This window comes from Schistocerca cancellata, chromosome 12, assembly GCF_023864275.1.
Source record: "Schistocerca cancellata isolate TAMUIC-IGC-003103 chromosome 12, iqSchCanc2.1, whole genome shotgun sequence".
Taxonomy (NCBI): domain Eukaryota; kingdom Metazoa; phylum Arthropoda; class Insecta; order Orthoptera; family Acrididae; genus Schistocerca; species Schistocerca cancellata.
This window is the reverse complement of record NC_064637.1, coordinates 73,850,379-73,872,449: the sequence shown is the minus strand read 5'-3', so window position 1 is coordinate 73,872,449 and position 22,071 is coordinate 73,850,379. Positions and strand designations below refer to the sequence as shown.

Here is a 22,071-nt window from a genome sequence, read left to right as displayed (position 1 = left end):
TGAAAAGAATCAATTATTGATAAAATTATTTAACTGGATAGATAAAAAAATCTAATCACTAAGAGGCAGCAGGACATACACATAACAAAATGTTGTGATTGGCAAGCTTTCAGAGCCAGTGGCTCCTTCTTCAAGCAAGAGGGTTGAAGGGGGAGGAAGAAGGGTGAAAGAAAAGGACTGGAGAGGTCTAGGAGAAGGGGTAGATTTTGGGAAAGTCACCCAGAACTGCAGGTCAGGGGTGACTTCCCATACGAGATGAGAATCTGCTTATGTGTCAATGCACTGTCACAATGCACTCTTTTCATTTGGCAACTAGATGCATTAATGAGATTCCTTTGCCCCTATAGGAAATGCAGTTCCAGTGGTACTGCATAAGTAATAAACAGTACATGGAGTATGGTAGGCGAATCTTTATTTCTGGACAGAATTAGATCATGGTCTTCACCAGTCAGGGATTCGACACAAACTACACCATTACAGATATTATCATTCACTCTACTGCAGAAGGCACTGATGTTTAGTTTGTCAGTTAGAGGCGACATTTAGTCATTATGTCATCATATTCCTCTGATTCGTCTGATCTTGGTCCCCGTGATTGCCCCCCGCCCCCCCAAGTATGACACCGTGCTACATCAACCTATTCATCGGCCATCTAGAGGAATCCATCGTAACTACCTAGAATTCCAAAGTCTCGCCTGGTTCACATTCACTGATGACATCTTCATGATCTGGACTAAGGATCAGGACACTTCCAGAACCTCAACACTTTCTCCCCCATTCATTTCTACTGGTCCCCCTCAGCACCTTCCTCAATGTAAACCTCCACTTCTAAGATGTCTAGGTCAGTACCACTGTCAATATCAAACTTAGTAATCACTTGCAATACCTCGACTTCAATAGCTGCCACCCATTCTGCACCAAGAAACCCCCCCCCCCCCCAACCTCCCCTCCCACTCAGGTCTTCTGACTGCTCCTAGCAGTCCTTCCCATCTCCATCACATCCCTGCTCCCACAAGCACCACTACACCCTGCACCGCCCCTACCCTCCCATCCCTTCCCCTCCCATGCCAACTACCTCCGTACCCGTACAATACTGGATCAGGACGCACAGTTGCATGCAGTCTGGCCTCAGTGGCCAGAGACAGTAGTCGCATGTGTGAGTTGTGCTTGAGTGAATGTGTGTAAGTTTTCTACTTTAGAAGAAGGCCTTTTGGCTGAAAGCTTCAATGTATAGCAGTCTTATTGTCGTGCCCATCTGCAACACGACATCTCCTCTATATGGTGAGTAGTAATCTATCCCTTTCATTATATTTTTGCTATTCTGTCCTGTATCTTACATTGTTACATTTTCACCAAAAGTAGATGTTAATTTTGCCAAAAAAGCAGGTGCTACATTTCCAGGTCCAAATTTACAAAATATTAGTCACTCACTAATAATAGTGACTGCACACAAACCTAACAACCGTGATCCCATCCCAGAAGTCCAACATGATCTCAAGCAGCTCCTCAAGGCCTTAGGCCCATCCCATAATCCAACACCTGATTCCATGTCCCTCCTCACACCAGCAACTCCTCACCCTCCTACATTTCACCTACTCCACAAACCCAATCTCACGCACCTCCTCACCTGGTCATCCAATAGTGGCTCGGTACAACGCTCCCACTGAATGAACCTTTGCCTTTGTTGACCAAACCTCCAGCCACAGTCTGTAACATCCCATTGTAAATTCAAGACACTATTCACTTCCTTCACTGCCTTTCCACATTTCCTGTCCCATTATCATCACATTCCTTACCAGTCATCGTGGATATGACATGCACTGTCTTTCCCAAGATCCTGATGGTGCAAAACCCACCATTTCTTTCCTAATCTTTCTAGTCAACCACATGCTAACTTACAATTATTTCACTTATGAAGATCAAATCTACAATCAATACCATGGTACTCCCATGGATACCTGCATGGCACCTTCTTATGCCAACTTATTTGTGGACCATTTGAAGGAACCCTTTCTCTCCAGTCAACACCTAAAACTCTTCGTTTGGTTCAGATTCATTGATGACATTTTTGTGATCTGGGCTGTTGGCAGTCAATCTTTGTTCCTTCCTCCATAACTTCCACAACTGTTCCCAATTCTCCACATTGTGCTTCTCAACTCAATGAACCATCCTCATAGATGTTGATCTCCTCCTCTCAGACAACTTCTTAAATATGTCTGTTGATACGAGGGTCACGCCAAAAGAAATGCACATTAATTTTGTAAAAATACAGTTTTCATTCTGCATGTGTGAAAGTTTTACAGTTTGTAGATACATCCTTCCCACTCGTTTTCAAACTTAGTTCAACCTGGAATGAGATTTTCACTCTGCAGTGGAGTGTGCACTAATATGAAACTTACTGGCAGATTAAAACTGTGTGCCGGACTGAGACTCGAACTCGGTAGTTCGAGTCTCAGTCCGGCACACCATTTTAATCTGCCAGGAAGTTTCGTATCAGTGCACACTCCACTGCAAAGTGAAAATCTCATTCTGGTAACATCCCCCAGGCTGTGGCCAAGCCATGTCTCCACAATATCCTTTCTTTCAGGAGTGCTAGTTCTGCAAGGTTTCACAGGAGAGTTTCCGTAAAGTTTGGAAGGTAGGAGATGAGGTACTGGAGAAGTAAAGCTGTGAGGAAAGGGCACGAGTCATGCACGGGTAGCTCAGTTGGTAGAGGATGTGCCCGCGAAAGGCAAAGGTCCCGAGTTCGAGTCTCAGTCCGGCACACAGTTTTCTACAAGATGGCTGCTACACTAGACGTTCGTTAGAAGCAATGTGCTGTCATAAAATTCCTGTGCTGTAAAAACGAGACAGTGGGAAACATCCACAAAAGGTTGAAAAAGGTGTATGAAGATGCTGCTGTCAATCATAGTACAGCTAGTCAGTGGGCAAGCAGGTTATGTGATGAAAGCGAGCACGGCAATATTGAGGATTTTCCTCGCAGCAGTAGGCCTCATACTGCACACCCTCCAGACAATGTGCAGAGAGTTAACGAATTGGTGACTGCTGACAGACGCATCACAGTGAACGAATTGTCATGCTACGTTGGGATAGGGGAAGGAAGTGTTTGCAGAATACTTAAAATGTTGGCGTTAAAGGTTTGTGCCAGGTGGGTTCCCAGTATGTTGACAGTGGCTCACAAAGAAAGAAGAAAAATGGTATGCAGCGAACTTTTGGAACAGTACGAGAATGGTGGAGATGAATATCTTGGAAGAATTGTGACAGGTGATGAAACATGGCTCCATCATTTTTCACCAGAGACGAAGAGCCAATCAATGGAGTGGCATCATGAAAATTCACCCAAGGAAAAAAAATTCAAAACCACACCTTCTGCTGGAAAAGTTGTGACTACAGTGTTTTTCGATTCCGAAGGACTCTTGCTTGTGGACATCATGCTAAGTGGAACCATCATAAAATCCGATGCATATGTGATGACACTGAAGAAACTTCAAGCTCAACTGAGTCATGTTCGACCACATCGGCAAAAACAGGATGTTTTGCTGTTACACAACAATGCACGGCCACATGTCAGTCAAAAAACCATGGAAGCGATTACAAAACTCGGATGGACAACACAGTCCTGGCCTGGCTCCATGTGGCTATCATCTCTCTGGGAAACTGAAAGACTCTCTTTGTGGAACAAGATTTGAAGATGATGACTCCCTTGTGCATGCTGCCAAACAGTGGCTTCAACAGGTAGGTCCATAATTTTACCGTTCGGGTATACAGGTGCTGGTTCCAAGATGGCTTAAGGCAGTTGAGAGGGATGTAAATTATGTGAAGAAATGAAAATATTGTTCCTAAAGGATGTATCTACACAATGTAAAACTTTCAAACATGTAGAATAAAAGATTTTTTTTTAAATAGTGTGCATTTCTTTTGAAGTGACCCTCGTATAAAGTACATCAACCAGTAACAGTACCTTCACTATGATAACTACCATCCATTCCATGTTAAAAAGTCTCTTCCATACAGCCTTGCCACCCATGGAAGCCTAATCTGCAGTGGAAGGCAAGAGTAGTCAAAATATACCAATAACATCACCAGGGCCTTTCTTGACCTTTTACCTATCCTTCTCATCCATAAACAGAGCTCCCAAGCCATCCTCTCCTCTAACACCAATAGCCCCACTAAACGAACTACAAACCAGAACTCCACTAATAGCTCCACTAATTAATCTGGCCTTGAAAAGCTCAACCATATCCTTCACCAGGGCTTTGACTAGCACTCGTTGTGCCCTGAGAGGAGGGATATCCTACACAGAATCCTACCCGCATCACCCAAAGTGCAGGGTGTACTTAAAGTCTGGGAACACTTTCAATTATTTATTGCACAAGAACCAAACATTGTACAGTCCCCCCCCCCCCCCCCCCATGCATACCACCACAGCGTAGTTGGTTAATTTGCCAATAGTCAGCACTAGTCGCAAACATGGCGAGTTCAGGTGCAGAGCCAGCTGTTGCATGAAATGGCCTCCCCGATCACCAGATCTCACTCCCTGTGATTCTTTTCTGTGGGGACACTTTAAAGATCGGGTGTATGTACCACCTCTACCATATCATGTAGCAGATCTCTGGGAGACAATATGGGAAGTGACTGCCACAGTTGATGATGCCATGCTGGGATGGGTACGGCAAGAATTCACTTACCGTATTGATGTCTGCCGAGTTACTCATGGTTTGCATATCGAATGTTTGTAAAAAAAAACTTTCAGAGTTTCTCTTCAAAATGCAATATGAATGACATCTGTACAATGTTTAGTTCTTGTGCAGTAAATAATTGAAAGTGTTCCTGGCCTTCATGTACACCCTGTAGTGTTCTGCCACCCATCCAACCTACAGAATATCCTTGCCCATCCATACTCCAATCCTGCACCTCATGGGTCATTCTCTTGTGGTCAACCCAGGTGCAGACCTGTCCCATACACCCATCATCCACCTCGTATTGCATTTCAGTCACAGGCTTTTCCTATCCAATGAAAGGCAGGGCCATGTGTGAAAGCAGCCGTGTTAGATAGCAAGTTTGCTGCAATTACTGCATGGCATTCTATGTGGGTGTGACAAGAACCAAGTATCCACTTACATGAGTAGCCACTACCAAAACGTGGCAAACTGCAAACTTTACCATCCAACTGCAAACATACTGCACACCACAATACTAATGATCTCAATAGCTGCTTCACTATATGGGCCATTTAGATATTACCTTAAAGCACAAGAACTCTGCAGGTTAGAACTGTCTCTCTAGCATATCCTACACTGTTGCAATCCATCTGGCCAAAACCACAACTAAATTGTTTCCCACTGCCTCACTTTACCATTTACTTTCTCTCACACTGCCTCACATTATCTTTTACGCTTTACTCTCTGAACTCTTCATCTTGTTGTGCAGCCGCTAAGTCACCTGCCTCACACTACCCTGCTAGCTCCTCCTTGCCTCACGCCTCTTTTCCTATTCCCTCCTCACCTTAATGAACCTAAGCAAATGCTTTCAAAAATTGGTATTCGGCAAACAGTCTGGCTGATACTGTGAGCATGTACACTTAGGTATCTATGTGGCTGTGTGTGTGAATGCGTGTACTCTTACTGGAGAAAGAGCAAGAGCTCAAAAGCTACTGTTAACTGTTTTCTATTACATGTCTCTGTATGTATGCACCAATCCTCTACAGGTAAAGGTTGCCTTTCCCCCATTTTACTTATACACTGATAGAAAAAAGTTTACAACACAATCAAGGAATTTCATGACAAACAAAAGTTGGCAGGTGTGTTTCTACATCTGAAAGATGATATCTATTCACATTCTGTAGCAGTCGCATAAGAGTGGCAAAAGTAGCACTACTATAGGAATGCAAAGCAGGTGTGCTTTAAATACACACTGGAATGGTCATGATTATTAGACACCTATGAGATAGGATTTATTGAGTTATGTTAGTCAAGAATGCCTTTAAAGTAACAAAGGAGCCATTGTCAAAACCTCAGGGAGGTTGAATGCGGTTGTGTAATAAGGCTATGGAAGTTGAATATTCCTTCTGTGGTTCATCAGAAAGGCCTGGCAGAAATGTAGCTGGCGGTGATGGTCACGAGAATATATGGTCGCAAGAAGATTGGAATCTGGATGGCCATGTAGCACTGCCGAGAGGGAGAAGCATTGTGTTCGGCCTATGGCTCTGCTGCATTGTACTTCATCTGCAACTGCAATCTCAGCAGCAGTTGGAAGTAGGTTACAGTACACTGGTACGCCCACTGCTTGAATACGTTCACCGGTGTGGGATCCGTACCAGATAGAGTTGATAGAAGAGATAGGGCAGATCCAATGGAGAACAGCACACTTCATTAAAGGATCATTTAGTAGTCACAAAATCATTACGGAGATGATAGATAAACTCCACTGGAAGACTCTGCTAGAGAGACGCTCAGTAGTTTGGTATGGGCTTTTATTTAAGTCTCGAGACCATATCTTCACCGAGGAGTCAAGCAGTATATTGCTCTGTCCTGCGTATATCTCGCAAAGAGGATAAAATCAGAGAGATTAGAGCCCACACAGAGGCATACCGACAATCTTTCTTTCCACGAACAACACGAGACTGGAACAGAAGGGAGAACTGATAGAGGTACTCAAGGTACCCTCTGCCAGACACTGTCAGGTGGCTTGCAGAGTATGGTTGTAGATGTAGATGTAGATGTAGTTACGGTCTGGGGTACAACTTCATATGACAGTAGGAGCAATGTCTTGACTATCTCATTCACCTTGAATGCAAATTTGTACATCAGCCTAGAGACTCAACGTAACGTGCTGCCATTCAAGAACAGCATTCCAGGGGATGTTTTCCAACAGAACAGCCCACATACAGCTGTGGTAACCAAATGTGCTCTACAGAGAGTCTGTTTGATCACCAGATCTGCCTCTAATCGAGCACATATGGGACATCATCAGATGAAAACTCCAGCATCACTCACAACACTACTAATTGTCCATGTATTGTTGACCAACCAAATGCAATAGGCTTGTAACTCCATCCCACAAACTGACATCGGAGCATCTGTACAACACAATGTGTGCACACTTGTGTACTTGCATTCAACATTCTGGCTGTTACACCAATTATTAATGTACAAGCATTTAATATTTGCAATGGCTTATCTTGCAGTTACATCAACCTGTGATCTTTCAATGTTAATCACTTAAATATGTTACCTAGACAGATGAGCTCCTGCAATTTCATTGCTCTGCAGTAAATATTTCTTGGTGTTGCTGTTTTTTTTTCTATCAGTGTATTAGTCACTCTGCTATAGGTAGAGATCTCACATTCTTCATGACAGAATCAGAGTCCATAAAGGTACTCACCCTGCAGTGGAGTGAGAGCTGACATGAAACTTCCGCCTAGATTGAAACTGTGTGCCAGACAGGGACTCACACTTGCTGCCCTTTGTCTTTTATGGCCAAATGCTCTACCACCTGCCCGCGAAAGGCACAGTTTCTGAGTATGAATCTCGGTGCAGCACACAGTTTTATTCTGCCAGGAAGTTTTGGCATCAGAATGCATACTAATATTATAAATATGGGAGGAAACTCTGTCTGCTATGTTTTCACAGCTAAATTGCTGAGCTGATTGTGATGAAATTGGGTTTGGAGCTAGGCTGAAGTAGGGAGTGGAACTTTTTTTTCCATCGAGGAAAATAAACTATGTTCAAAAATATAAATTTGTTCTACAACATACATTTACTTCAATAACACGATGCATGCTATCACACATGCCTCTCCACATGCACTGCTTGGTAGGGATGCTTTTGCGTGTGTCGTGTCATCATGTGCTATAGCAGTTGGTGAGGGGAGAGGAGGGGACAGGCATGCATTGCAAGCTATGCTTACTCAGGCAGGCGGACATATGAGGACCGCTGACGTTGCTGCAACTCATCATAACATAACTACTGAATGCAAGCACATGTATGCAAACGGCTAGCTTATTTCCTCACCACCAGTCATCAAAACAAAACAACAGATACATTTTATCCCTCTATACTGCACATATCTCCTCCTTCTCACTTTGTGTCTCCACCTCCTGCTCATTCTCTTTGTCCATCTCCTCTGCACCCTTTCTCCGACCATATCCTCCTTTCCCTCCCTCTACATATCCCCCCCCCCCCCTGCCTCTCTGTGTTCATCTCTTCTGTCTGTTCCCTCTGTCCATCTCCTTCTCCTACTCTCTCCACCTCATTCTCCCCATCTCTCTATGTCCATCGTCTCCTCCCTCCTCTCTGTTCATCTCACATTTATCCAGTGGTCCAGGAGGAGATGCTGGACATACATTCTATTACACACACACACACACACACACACACACACACACACACACACACACACACACACACACACACACACACTTACTAAACCACAGATTGAAAAGAAGGAACATCATGATGAGATTACTGAGAGCAGTAGCTGGCTACATATCACTTTGTAGGAAGGGACATGAGGAGGACAGGAATGAATTACGAAATAATGAAGTAGATGAACAAATGGAAACAGTATGTAACAATAATGCAAAGAGGCTGAACACCAAAGTCAGTGCTGAAATGGACACCACAAGAAGGAAGAACAAATACTGATTGGCCAAAGAGAAGATGGACAGAGAAAACCACATGAGGGCAGTGATGACATTCTTCACACATGAATCGTACATGTTCAATCATGGCCCATGAAACTTTTAAGGTTCCAAATATTTCGCTCAGAGCTGCATTACATATCTTTTGAGGTGCTCCTTCCCTGAAAATGTCAAACATATCTGGATGAAATGTCAGGAATCTTGATGTTTCACAAACAATGACCATGCAACATGGAAGTTTCAGCATGAGGTAAGAAAACAAGTCATGAAAGCTTTCACTGCATTCTTCAAACAATTTTCCTCCACAAATGGATCCATTTCAATTCAGCAGTCAATAATATGGCATCTTTTTCTATAAGGTACTGTCAAAAACGTTGTCAACTGAGATATTCAACTGCAGTGAATACCTGTTTGAAAGTGACAGATCCAGTCACGTAATTTCTTGTGACAGTAACAACAGGGAATCCAGGCTGCAGGATCCAAGAATTCATCACCTCCTTCAGAGATGTGTTTGCTGGAATAATGCGTTGGTGCACAGGCCTCTGCTTGATGGCTTCTTCCAAGGACCACCACAAGTCATTGTGCTGTGCATTTGAGTATTTCCTGAGCCAATAGAAAGAAATGTTATGAAAGGATGTAACATATTACAGAAAGAAGAAACGAGCATATGAGTAAAAAATTCAACACAGTCAAGCTTGCTATTTTTTCTCCACAAATTCCCAAATAAGTGTGATTCTTGTAACATACTGTAAAGGTTTAAAACTGATGAAATACATAGTTGCTAGCTGACATTTGGATTACGTGGTCCAAGTGACATTACACAGAAGCAGTTAAACAAAAGTGCACTGCAGTTTTCAAAATCATTTTTATTTATGTTGCTATATTATGGCCCACATACAAACTGAGTAAGGGGATGTTCATGGGTATTCAGTAAAATCATTTGAGACCTTATTACTAAATACATGAATTCAAATAACATTGCATAAGCATTGTAAATTTGGCACTTTCTGATGGAAGGTTTGGCATTTCATCTGAAGAAATGGTAGATAAAATTAATGGCATCTTGATGCAAGACAGTCACATTAAGATTCATAAGACTATTGAAACAGTAGAAATTGGTTGTGACACACTATGCCACAGTTTAGGAAACTATTTTATGAGTCAAACAAATTTCAATAACAATAATACAAGAATACAGCATTTTACTGACAGAAAATGGGATGTTGGTGAGCACAGCCACAGATTTCAGAATATGACTCTGAACTTTTGCAGGAATGCTTAGCCAACTACTTTTTCTTGTATTACGGTTCTGTGTTTCGCAATTATTTAATAACTTACTTTCAACAATACTTACCATCTCTTGATAAATATTGACAGACCATTCCTGAACACTGCTTCAGTTAGGCTGAGATTGAGCATTCTATAAAGACATGCACCTGAAAACAGTGAATAATCACTATCAATTGAAAGATTGAGCAACACTATCAGGCAGTTTATAAAATGTAAAAAGATTACCAATATTCAAAACAAAACTAAGAGTGCTTGAAAACAGCATTCTTACACAGTGTTAAGGAATATTTTGAGACTAGTCCAAAAGAACATGAAAGAAATTGTAATGCTACGATAATGTTCTGATAAATTTTTTTTAATCAACACTCAAGCATTGCAGCAAAAACTGAAACTGGGTACTTAAATCTAGTAAATTAAATTAATAATAAAGTTTTGTTTTGTCTGTGTTTTCATTTACTATTTATACACATATGAGTAAGTCCCTCAAACCAAACCAAAGAGAAACTTATTATTCTTATTTACTGGCTCACTCATTTTAACCGATTAGTGCATGGGCAGCAAAGATTGTGTCATGCCCAGGCACGAGTGCTGAAGCACTTAGCCTCACTGTACATTTTCCCCACTGCCACGTAACACTGTCTAAGTGTAAAGAGGGGGCAACTGCAAAAGGGCCGCACTGAAATGGCGGCATTGTGACACTGCATACTACTTCATTTTATATTTCACTTTTCGCAAACAACATAGGTCAAAAGCAAAACAAATTTTGAGAAACACACACACTGTATATGTAAAGTCTTGGCATGCCATGGCCAGCCCTGCTTTAGTGCTTGTTGGCAAATTTAGCTGTTGAATCCTTTTGAAAATCCTACAAGACACATATTTTAAATATGGGCATTGTTATAACAATGGGTGTAAACAATGAACAAGCATAATTCTTTTAGTGGTAACACTGTAGCTGTTCTGGGCACATTGTCACAGGGCTATAGACAGAATATTGTTAGAGTCAATTTTCAGAATTGAAACTACTTTCAAGCAAATGAAAAAAAAAGCTGCATACCATTCAGATATTTTACATTGTAACCCCCCACCCAGAATGACTCCGGAGCCCTGAGTTCGAGTGCAATGTGTCTGACGGGCCCAGATTGGGAAATCTCCTTTTATTTCAGATTCTCAACTTTTAATGTGCAAAATGTAATAGAGACCTACATGGGAATGTAGAAATAGAACACATAAAACTGAAAGTCAAAAACACCATTTGTTAACCACAAAAGTAACAAAATAGAAAGTAACAAAATTTTAAACTACTGCCAAGAAATTCCAGTTTCCAGTATGTAACTCTTATAAAACTTTAAAGTTAAACAAAAAACTTCAATTCTTGGGTAGTTATCCACTGCTGGCATCTTTTTCACTCACTCACAGTTAGCAGAGGAAATGTTCTGGCGCACAGAGAAGCAAAGATGACAAACCCTATCTGCATGGAATAGGCCCATCACATTGTGACCTTTATAAATTCACAGTGTGGCATCCTTCTTGTGATTCTGAATTCCTTTTGGGACATGGAAAACGTGGTGATTTCTTTCTATCTTCAATGAGGAGAAATCTTTTTGGCCATCTTTGCAAGCTCAATGGGATTCCAATCTACTCTACACTTGTTGTGCGTAGCTGTCCAAGAACCAATGATGGACCAGCATTTTCTCGCAGCAATTTGTGACCAGATGTTTTCAGTGGGTGAGAGATCTGGAGGACATGTTGGATAGTTCAACAGTTAAACATCCTCCATACCAAGGTGCGTCACAACAGCCAGCAATACATGGTCTCAAATTATCTTGTTGGAAGGTAACATCATGAGAATCTCAAAGACAATGCAGAGCCATGCATCAGAAATGTAACTGCTGCCCAGATTATCAGCTACAGGAACTAGATATCATATTGTGTACCAAATAACATGCCAAGCACAGGACACTATAACGAATCTATTTTATAGGGACCTTTGTTCAAGAGTAGATTACGGTACCTATCCTGATTGATGAAATCTTAAGTCCATTATTTTTTCAGTTATGTTTTATCTCAAATTGCAAATCTGATGTTTGAAAAAAGGAAACTTATGGGAGTGATGTATTGTGAGAGAACCTTTATTTAAATTTTATTCTTTGTCATGTTTTCAGTAATATTTTGGAATTACATTCTTTACCTCTGAATTTAAAGAAATTAATCATCCCATAAATTCTATTTGTTTCGTTTGGTCATATTTGGCACAGATCTCACATTTTGACGTATTTGGTTACAAAAATTCCATTTCAAAATTATGTTCAATATTATATATTTATTTTATTTTAATAAATCTTGTTCGTATTCAGTGCCATGTTTTCTTGATAAATGTTAAGTCTGCAGAAAAAATATATCCAAGATTTAATTTGCTCAACTGATAGTTCTGCAGAGATCTAAATTTCCACACTGTAAAATGCAGTGGTGTGGTGGCCAGGGTGTTGGACCGTTCCTTCCAATCCACTGATCCGGACACTACTCCCCTCTCCAGACATTGTGCCCCTTGACTTTTTTTTTCTGGGGCTATATCAAAGACAGAGACTTCGTCACACCAGTTGCTGACATTGACGAACTGAAAGCCAGAATATAAGCTGCTGTGGGTGCTGCGACATAAAACATGCTACGTACACCTGGCAGGAACTGGAATACCACCTCGACATTTTCCAAGCTACCAAGGGAGCACACGTTGAGGTTTACTAATGTAAGTGGTCTTAAAAAAAACTAGTAACACTAACCTATGTAACGGCATTAAATGTAACTTATTATGTCAAATGGTTATTCTGTTATAAATTGTTGTACTCGGGGCAAGACTTTTTGCTCACCCTGTATCACCGGTGTTTTGCAAAAAAGAGTTAGACACTCTTTGACTCACTTTTAAAGAAAGCACGGTTGCTTTGGAACTGGAATAAGCAATTCTCTGTTTTAAAACAGGACAGAAGAGTCTATGGTTTAAAGTTGGTAAGTGTGTTTGGTCAGAATATTATGCATTAAATGTGTGTAACGTAAACCTCTTTACATTAAAATTGTCACCTTTAATGGAATACAAATCTGAAATGATTTATGATCTCATCATGTGAATGACTCTCTTTATTAAAGTATGTAATGCTGAAATATGAAGTTGATTGTTTGCCATATGTGAAGCAGAAAGAAACCAAAATGCCTTATAAGCTGTGAACAAGTATCTTCACAAACATGAAAAACCCAGGACCTTAAAATCATGTCTCAGAAGTTATCAAGAGGATGATTGAAGCCAAAAACATTGTAACAAAACAAGATGGGTATTAAACACTTTTTCTACTCATTGTAACACGAAGTCTTGAAATGGTATTCTGCAGTGCTGTTTTCCAATATATAAGACAACAGATTTGTGTGTTGGTTTGTTCTGATGAAGAGATGCAAATACATCATCAACAATTTCGTAACAAGGATTTTTTTTTTTAAAAAATTGGACACAGAGAATTGCAGAGTTTGAACGTATAACAATGACGAGTGCAATCTGGCAACATTCATTTTTCTCGAAGTGTCCACACACAAATACATCAGTCACAATTCCACACATGGAACCAGTTCTTATTTGAAAAGATGATGTGGTGCCACTCTGTGTCCAGTGTGTTCATCCAGTGTGCAGCATCGGCCAGTATCGGGTCGACCGCACTTTGAAATACACAAGCCTCCAGTTACGCTACCATGTTTCCTACAGCTGCCTTCGCAGCACAAGGGAGCCAACATGAACAATTATGCTGCTGCCAATCAGATGCAAGAATCGCCTCTCTGGAGGTCCAGCAGTGGGGGTACTCAAGTTTGAACATTCATCCACTGACCCCATTTTGTGTGTTTGTCAGCTGAATAACATTCACACACTTTCATAGTGACCAGTGCTTGAAATCTTCTGAATGGACACTATCAAAGTGTGACAGATTTACAGATTTTCTGTGTGTGTATATATTTCTACATTCAAATATACTGTTAGCAACTGACGCAGCACCAACAGCAACAGCGTTATGTATTATTTTTAACAATTTAATGTTAGATGTGGAATTAATAAATATTTAAATTATCTCTTCATCAAAAGCATCTGTTCCTCACTGCTATGTCCACTAAAGAATGTGCAAAGGAAGACATAACATTGCACACAACTGTTGGCATATTTCTCTCTGCTGCCACATCCTGTCGTTTTTCTGCAAACAAGCCCTTTCCCTAACTCAATGTACATGATTCCGCTGTACAATCTTACAAGGCTCATTGAACAATGTGTCTGTTCTCTGCTCATCATGAGAAAACTGCAGATTTATAACTCCAGATAGTGTTTAATTGACTAAATTTAATAAGGGAAAAAAGAGCTTTATGGCATTAAATCCATACATATCATAAAAGTGTGTGTGTGTGTGTGTGTGTGTGTGTGTGTGTGTGTGTGTGTGTGTGTGTGTGTGTGTTCCACATCTCCTGAACTACTGCACCTATTTCCATCACATGTAGTACACACATACCTTTGTATTGTATTGTATTGTATTGTATTGTATGGAACTGGGAACCTAGAAACGACGGAGGCTTCATCCCTGCCACAGCCCACAGCCCACAACAGGCTATAGCAGTCGACTCACCCCACTGACGCCCCAAACCAGACCCAGGGTTATTGTGCAGTTCGGCCCCCAGGAACGCCTCACACCAGACAAGTGTAATGGTAGAGTAATTATAGTGCATGCATACACGGAGAAAGTGTTTGCATAGCAATTGCTGACATAGTATAACTGAGGCGGAATAAGGGGTACAAGCCCACGTTCACCGATGCAGAAAACCACCTTAAAAACCATTCATAGACTGGCCAGCACACAGGACCTAAACACGTGGATTCGTGCCGGGGACCGACAGTGCGTTAGACAACATCGCTAACCGTGCGGGCTCATACATACTTTGCTGACAGGCGGCAATCGCTGTGGGGGTAAGAACCACATACCCATCAAACGGGTAGGCGTGCAGGTGAAAAAGAAGTGTAGCCTGTGACACATGAATTACCAGACTTCATTAATCCAGTATTTGAGAACACTTAGCAACCTGCAACAAATTTTATATGTTATTTCAAACCGTTAAAAAATGTTGTCTTCCTGGAAACCCCTACAAAATGCTAAAATGAAATTTTTTTATCATTTACTACTTTTTCGCTGTTCGTGCAGTAAAAGCTATGCATCAGTCATTACTTCTTTAATACTAGCTGTACTTGCTACACATTTTGCAGACAGTATTCACCACTGAATGATGTAAGTGCAAAGTTACACCACTATATGACACACGGTTAAATAGATTTGATGTCCTAAACAATACAATGAGATGTGCCAAAAATTGCCGCAGCATGTAAGTGGAAGTTTACTACTTCTTTGGTATTAGTTCCATTGACAAAAAATTGCACAAATAGTATCCACATATGCCACTGAATGTATCTACAATATTATGCCATTGTACAACACACAATACAGGTGATATGATGTTGTTGTTGTTGTTGTTATTGTTGTGGTCTTCAGTCCTGAGACTGGTTTGATGCACCTCTCCATGCTACTCTATCCTGTGCAAGCTTCTTCATCTCCCAGTACCTACTGCAGCCTACATCCTTCTGAATCTGCTTAGTGTATTCATCTCTTGGTCTCCCTCTACGATTTTTACCCTCCACACTGCCCTCCAATGCTAAATTTGTGATCCCTTGATGCCTCAGAACATGTCCTACCAACCGATCAGTTCTTCTAGTCAAGTTGTGCCACAAGCTCTTTTCTCCCCAATTCTATTCAATACCTCCTCGTTAGTTATGTGATCTACCCATCTAATTTTCAGCATCCTTCTGTAGCACCACATTTCGAAAGCTTCTAATCTTTTCTTGTCTAAGCTATTTATCGTCCACATTTCACTTCCATACATGGCTACACTCCATACAAATACTTTCAGAAACGACTTCCTGACATTTAAATCTATACTCAATGTTAACAAATTTCTCTTCTTCAGAAACGCTTTTCTTGTCATTGCCAGTCTACATTTTATATCCTCTCTACTTCAACCATCATCAGTTATTTTGCTCCCCAAATAGCAAAACTTCTTTACTACTTTAATGTCTCATTTCCTAATCTAATTCCCTCAGCATCACCCGACTTAATTTGACTACATTCCATTATCCTCGTTTTGCTTTTGTTGATGTTCATCTTATACCCTCCTTTCAAGACACTGTCCATTCCGTTCAACTGCTCTTCCAAGTCCTTTGCTGTCTCTGACACAATTACAATGTCATCAGCGAACCTCAAAGTTTTTATTTCTTCTCCATGGATTTTAATACCTATGCCGAACTTTTCTTTTGTTTCCTTTATTGAATAACATGGGGGATAGGCTACTATCGTGTCTCACTCCCTTCCCAACCACTGCTTCCCTTTCATACCCCTCGACTCTTGTAACTGCCATCTGGTTTCTGTACAAATTGTAAATAGCCTTTCGCTCTCTGTATTTTACCCCTGCCACCTTCAGAATTTGAAAGAGTATTCCAATCAACATTGTCAAAAGCTTTCTCTGAGTCTACAAATGCTAGAAATGTAGGTTTGCCTTCCCTTAATCTTTCTTCTAAGATAAGTCATAGGGTCAGTATTGCCTCACGTGCTCCAACATTTCTACGGAATCCGAACTGATCTTCCCCTAGGTCGGCTTCTATCAGTTTTTCCATTCGTCTTTAAAGAATTAGCATTAGTTTTTTGCAGCTGTGACTTATTAAACTGATAGTTTGGTAATTTTCACATCTGTCAACACCTGCTTTCTTTGGGATTGGAATTATTATATTCCTCTTGAAGTCTGAGGGTATTTCACCTCTCTCATACATCTTGCTCACCAGATGGTAGAGTTTTATCAGGACTGGCTCTCCCAAGGCTGTCAGTAGTTCTAATGGAATGTTGTCTACTCTGGGGGCCTTGTTTCGACTCAGGTCTTTCAGTGCTCTGTCAAACTCTTCACACAATATTTTATCTCCCATTTCATCTTCATCTATATCCTCTTCCATTTCCATAATATTGTCCTTAAGTACATCGCCCTTGTATAGACCCTCTATATACTCCTTCCACCTTTCTGCTTTCCCTTCTTTGCTTGGAACTGGGTTTCCATCAAAGCTCTTGATATTCATGCAAGTGGTTCTCCTTTTTCCAAAGGTCTCTTTAATTTTCCTGAGGTCAGATTTGTGAAAAATTGGCACAGTGTGCATTATGTTTAAATTTATTATCTCGTTCCTACTTACTCCATTCGCAACACATTTTGCAGACGGTAACCACATATGCTGCTGAATGTACCTACAAAATTATATCATTGCACAAGACACAGTTCAGGAGATATGATGTCACACTGTAAATAAATGCCTTGGCAATGCCAAGTTTCTCTGCTGGTTTATTATAAGGTTATGTGTGCACCTACACTATGTGATAAAAAGTATCCGGACACCTGGCTGAAAATGACTCATAAGTTCGTGGTGCCCTCCATCGGTAATGCTGGAATTAAATATGGTGTTGGCCCACTCTTATCCTTCATGACAGCTTTCACTCTCACAGGCATACGTTCAGTCAGATGGTGGAAGGTCTCTTGGGGAATGGAAGCCCATTCTTCATGGAGTGGTGCACTGAGCAGAAGTATGATGTCGGTCAAAGAGGCCTGGTATGAAATCGGCGTTCCAAAACATCCCAATGGGGTTCTATAGGATTCAGGTCAGGACTCTGTGCAGGCCAGTCCCTTACCGGGATGTTATTGTCATGTAACCACTCCACCACAGGCCGCACATTACGAATAGGTGCATGACTGTGTTGGACGATGCAATCACCATCGCCAAATTGATCTTCCAACAGTGGGAAGCAAGACGGTGCTTAAAACATCAATGTAGTGCTGTGACAGTGCCATGTAAAACAACAAGGGGTGCAAGCCCTCTCCATGAAAAATACAACCACACCATAACACCATTACCTCCGAATATTACTGCTGGCACTACACATGCTGGCAGACGATGCTCACTGGGCATTCGCAATACCCACACCCTGTCATCAAATCACCACATTGTATACTGTGATTCGTCACTCCACACAATGTTTTTTGACTGTTCAATCGTAAAATGTTTACGCTCTTTACACCAAGCAAAGCGTCGTTTGGCATTTACCGGTGTGATGTGTGGCTTATGATCAGCCGCTTGACTATGAACTCCAAGTTTTCTCACCTCCCGCCTAACTGTCATAGTACTTGCAGTGGATCCTGATGCTGTTTGGAATTCCTGTGTGATGGTCTGGATAGGTCTTGGCCTATTACACATTACGACCCTCTTCAACTGTTGGCAGTCTCTTTCAGTCAACAGACGAGGTCGGTCTGTATGCTTTTGTGCTGTATGTGTCCCTTCATGTTTCCACTTCACTATCACACTGGAAACTGTGGACCTAGTGATGTTTAGGAGTGTGGAAATCTTGTGTACAGATGTATGACACAAGTGACACCAAATCACCTGACCACATTCAAAGTCTTTGAGTTCCGCGGAGTGCCCCATTCTGCTCTCTCACGATGTCTAAAGACTACTGAGGTTACTGTTATGGAGTACTGGCAGTAAGTGACAGCACAATGCACCGAATAAGAAAAAGGCATGTTTTTGTGGGTGTCTGGATACTATTGATCACATAGTGTACAAATTGATGCTTACGTTTCCTTGCACTTAGTAAGTATGTTTGCAATTATGTTGTTACCTCATCAGCAGATAGCTTATCACTGCCTCAGCTGATGGTAGGTACCTCATAATGCTGTTCTGTTCACAGTACTGGAAACTGAACTGTCCAATATCACATTTGACATGCTGTCCAACAAGTGACTACAATACATGAAGAGGCAATAAAATACACATCACGACTATTAACATGTTGTTGTTGTGGTCTTCAGTCCTGAGACTGGTTTGATGCAGCTCTCCATGCTACTCTATCCTGTGCAAGCTTCTTCATCTCCCAGTATCTACTGCAACCTACATCCTTCTTAATCTGCTTAGTGTATTCATCTCTTGGTCTCCCTCTACGATTTTTACCCTCCACACTGCCCTCCAATGCTAAATTTGTGATCCCTTGATGCCTCAAAACATGTCCTACCAACCGATCCCTTCTTCTAGTCAAGTTGTGCCACAAACTTCTCTTCTCCCCAATCCTATTCAATACCTCCTCATTAGTTAAGTGATCTACCCACCTTATCTTCAGCATTCTTCTGTAGCACCACATTTCAAAAGCTTCTATTCTCTTCTTGTCCAAACTAGTTATCGTCCATGTTTCACTTCCATTTCATGGCTACACTCCATACAAATACTTTCAGAAATGACTTCCTGACACTTAAATCTATACTCGATGTTAACAAATTCCTCTTCTTGAGAAACGCTTTCCTTGCCATTGCCAGTCTGCATTTTATATCCTCTCTACTTCGACCATCATCGGTTATTTTACTCCCTAAATAGCAAAACTCCTTTACTACTTTAAGTGTCTCATTTCCTAATCTAATTCCCTCAGCATCACCCGACTTAATTTGACTACATTCCATTATCCTTGTTTTGCTTTTGTTGACGTTCATCTTATATCCTCCTTTCAAGACACTGTCCATTCCGTTCAACTGCTCTTCCAAGTCCTTTGCTGTCTCTGACAGAATTACAATGTCATCGACGAACCTCAAAGTTTTTACTTCTTCTCCATGAATTTTAATACCTACTCCGAACTCTTCTTTTGTTTCCTTTACTGCTTCCTCAATATACAGATTGAATAACATTGGGGAGAGGCTACAACCCTGTCTTACTCCTTTCCCAACCACTGCTTCCCTTTCATGCCCCTCGACTCTTATAACTGCCATCTGGTTTCTGTACAAACTGTAAATAGCCTTTCGCTCCCTGTATTTTACCCCTGCCACCTTCAGAATTTGAAAGAGAGTATTCCAGTTAACATTGTCAAAAGCTTTCTCTAAGTCTACAAATGCTAGAAATGTAGGTTTGCCTTTTCTTAATCTTTCTTCTAAGATAAGTCGTAAGGTCAGTATTGCCTCACGTGTTCCAACATTTCTACAGAATCCAAACTGATCTTCCCCGAGGTCGGCTTCTACCAGTTTTTCCATTCGTCTGTAAAGAATTCACGTTAGTATTTTGCAGCTGTGACTTATTAAACTGATAGTTCGGTAATTTTCACATCTGTCAACACCTGCTTTCTTTGGGATTGGAATTATTATATTCTTCTTGAAGTCTGAGGGCATTTCGCCTGTCTCATACATCTTGCTCACCAGATGGTAGAGTTTTGTCATGACTGGCTCTCCCGAGGCCATCAGTAGTTCAAATGGAATGTTGTCTACTCCCGGGGCCTTGTTTCGACTCAGGTCTTTCAGTGCTCTGTCAAACTCTTCACGCAGTATCGTATCTCCCATTTCATCTTCATCTACATCCTCTTCTATTTCCATAATATTGTCCTCAAGAACATCGCCCTTATATAGACCCTCTGCATACTCCTTCCACCTTTCTGCTTTCCCTTCTTTGCTTAGAACTGGGTTTCCATCAAAGCTCTTGATATATATGCAAGTGGTTCTCCTTTCTTCAAAGGTCTCTTTAATTTTCCTGTAGGCAGTATCTATCTTACCCCTAGTGAGACAAGCCTCTACATCCTTACATTTGTCCTCTAGCCATCCCTGCTTAGCCATTTTGCACTTCCTGTCGATATCATTTTTGAGACGTCTGTATTCCTTTATGCCTGCTTCATTTACTGCATTTTTATATTTTCTCCTTTCATCAATTAAATTCAATATTTCTTCTGTTACCCAAGGATTTCTATTAGCCCTCATCTTTTTACCTACTTGATCCTCTGCTGCCTTCACTACTTCATCCCTCAGAGCTACCCATTCTTCTTCTACTGTATTTCTTTCCCCCATTCCTGTCAATTGTTCCCTTATGCTCTCCCTGAAACTCTCTACAACCTCTGGTTCTTTCAGTTTATCCAGGTCCCATCTCCTTAAATTCCCACCTTTTTGCAGTTTCTTCAGTTTCAATCTGCAGTTCATAACTAATAGATTGTGGTCAGAATCCACATCTGCTCCAGGAAATGTCTTACAATTTAAAACCTGGTTCCTAAATCTCTGTCTTACCATTATATAATCTATCTGATACCTACTAGTATCTCCAGGATTCTTCCAGGTATACAACCTTCTTTTATGATTCTTGAACCAAGTGTTGGCTATGATTAAGTTATGCTCTGTGCAAAATTCTACAAGGCGGCTTCCTCTTTCATTCCTTCCCCCCAATCCATATTCACCTACTATGTTTCCTTCTCTCCCTTTTCCTACTGACGAATTCCAGTCACCCATGACTATTAAATTTTCGTCTCCTTTCACTACCTGAATAATTTCTTTTATCTCGTCATACATTTCATCTATTTCTTCATCATCTGCAGAGGTAGTTGGCATATAAACTTGTACTACTGTAGTAGGCATGGGATTTGTGTCTATCTTGGCCACAATAATGCATTCACTATGCTGTTTGTAGTAGCTAACCCGCACTCCTATTTTTTTATTCATTATTAAACCTACTCCTGCATTACCCCTATTTGATTTTGTATTTATAACCCTGTAATCACCTGACCAAAAGTCTTGTTCCTCCTGCCACCGAACTTCACTAATTCCCACTATATCTAACTTTAACCTATCCATTTCCCTTTTTAAATTTTCTAACCTACCTGCCCGATTAAGGGATCTGACATTCCACGCTCCAATCCGTAGAACGCCAGTTTTCTTTCTCCTGATAACGACATCCTCCTGAGTAGTCCCCGCCCGGAGATCCGAATGGGGGACTATTTTACCTCCGGAATATTTTACCCAAGAGGATGCCGTCATCATTTAATCATACAGTAGAGCTGCATGTCCTCGGGAAAAATTACGGCTGTAGTTTCCCCTTGCTTTCAGCCGTTCGCAGTACCAGCACAGCAAGGCCGTTTTGGTTAATGTTACAAGGCCAGATCAGTCAATCATCCAGACTGTTGCCCCTGCAACTACTGAAAAGGCTGCTGCCCCTCTTCAGGAACCACATGTTTGTCTGGCCTCTCAACAGATACCCC

At 41.1% G+C, this 22,071-nt stretch overlaps 1 protein-coding gene across 1 annotated transcript in view; it reads right to left on the bottom strand.

Annotated features, from left to right (window-relative positions):
• LOC126109466 (aminopeptidase Ey-like) overlaps window positions 1–22,071 on the bottom strand; it is a 261,112-nt gene that overhangs the window by 85,374 nt on the left and 153,667 nt on the right. Inside the window, exons 12-13 of the mRNA XM_049914495.1 lie at window positions 9,996–10,077; window positions 9,049–9,244 (exon numbers count right to left, since the gene is read on the bottom strand). Of these exons, the coding sequence (XP_049770452.1) occupies window positions 9,049–9,244; window positions 9,996–10,077 (278 nt within the window). The remainder of the gene's footprint in view (window positions 1–9,048; window positions 9,245–9,995; window positions 10,078–22,071) is intronic.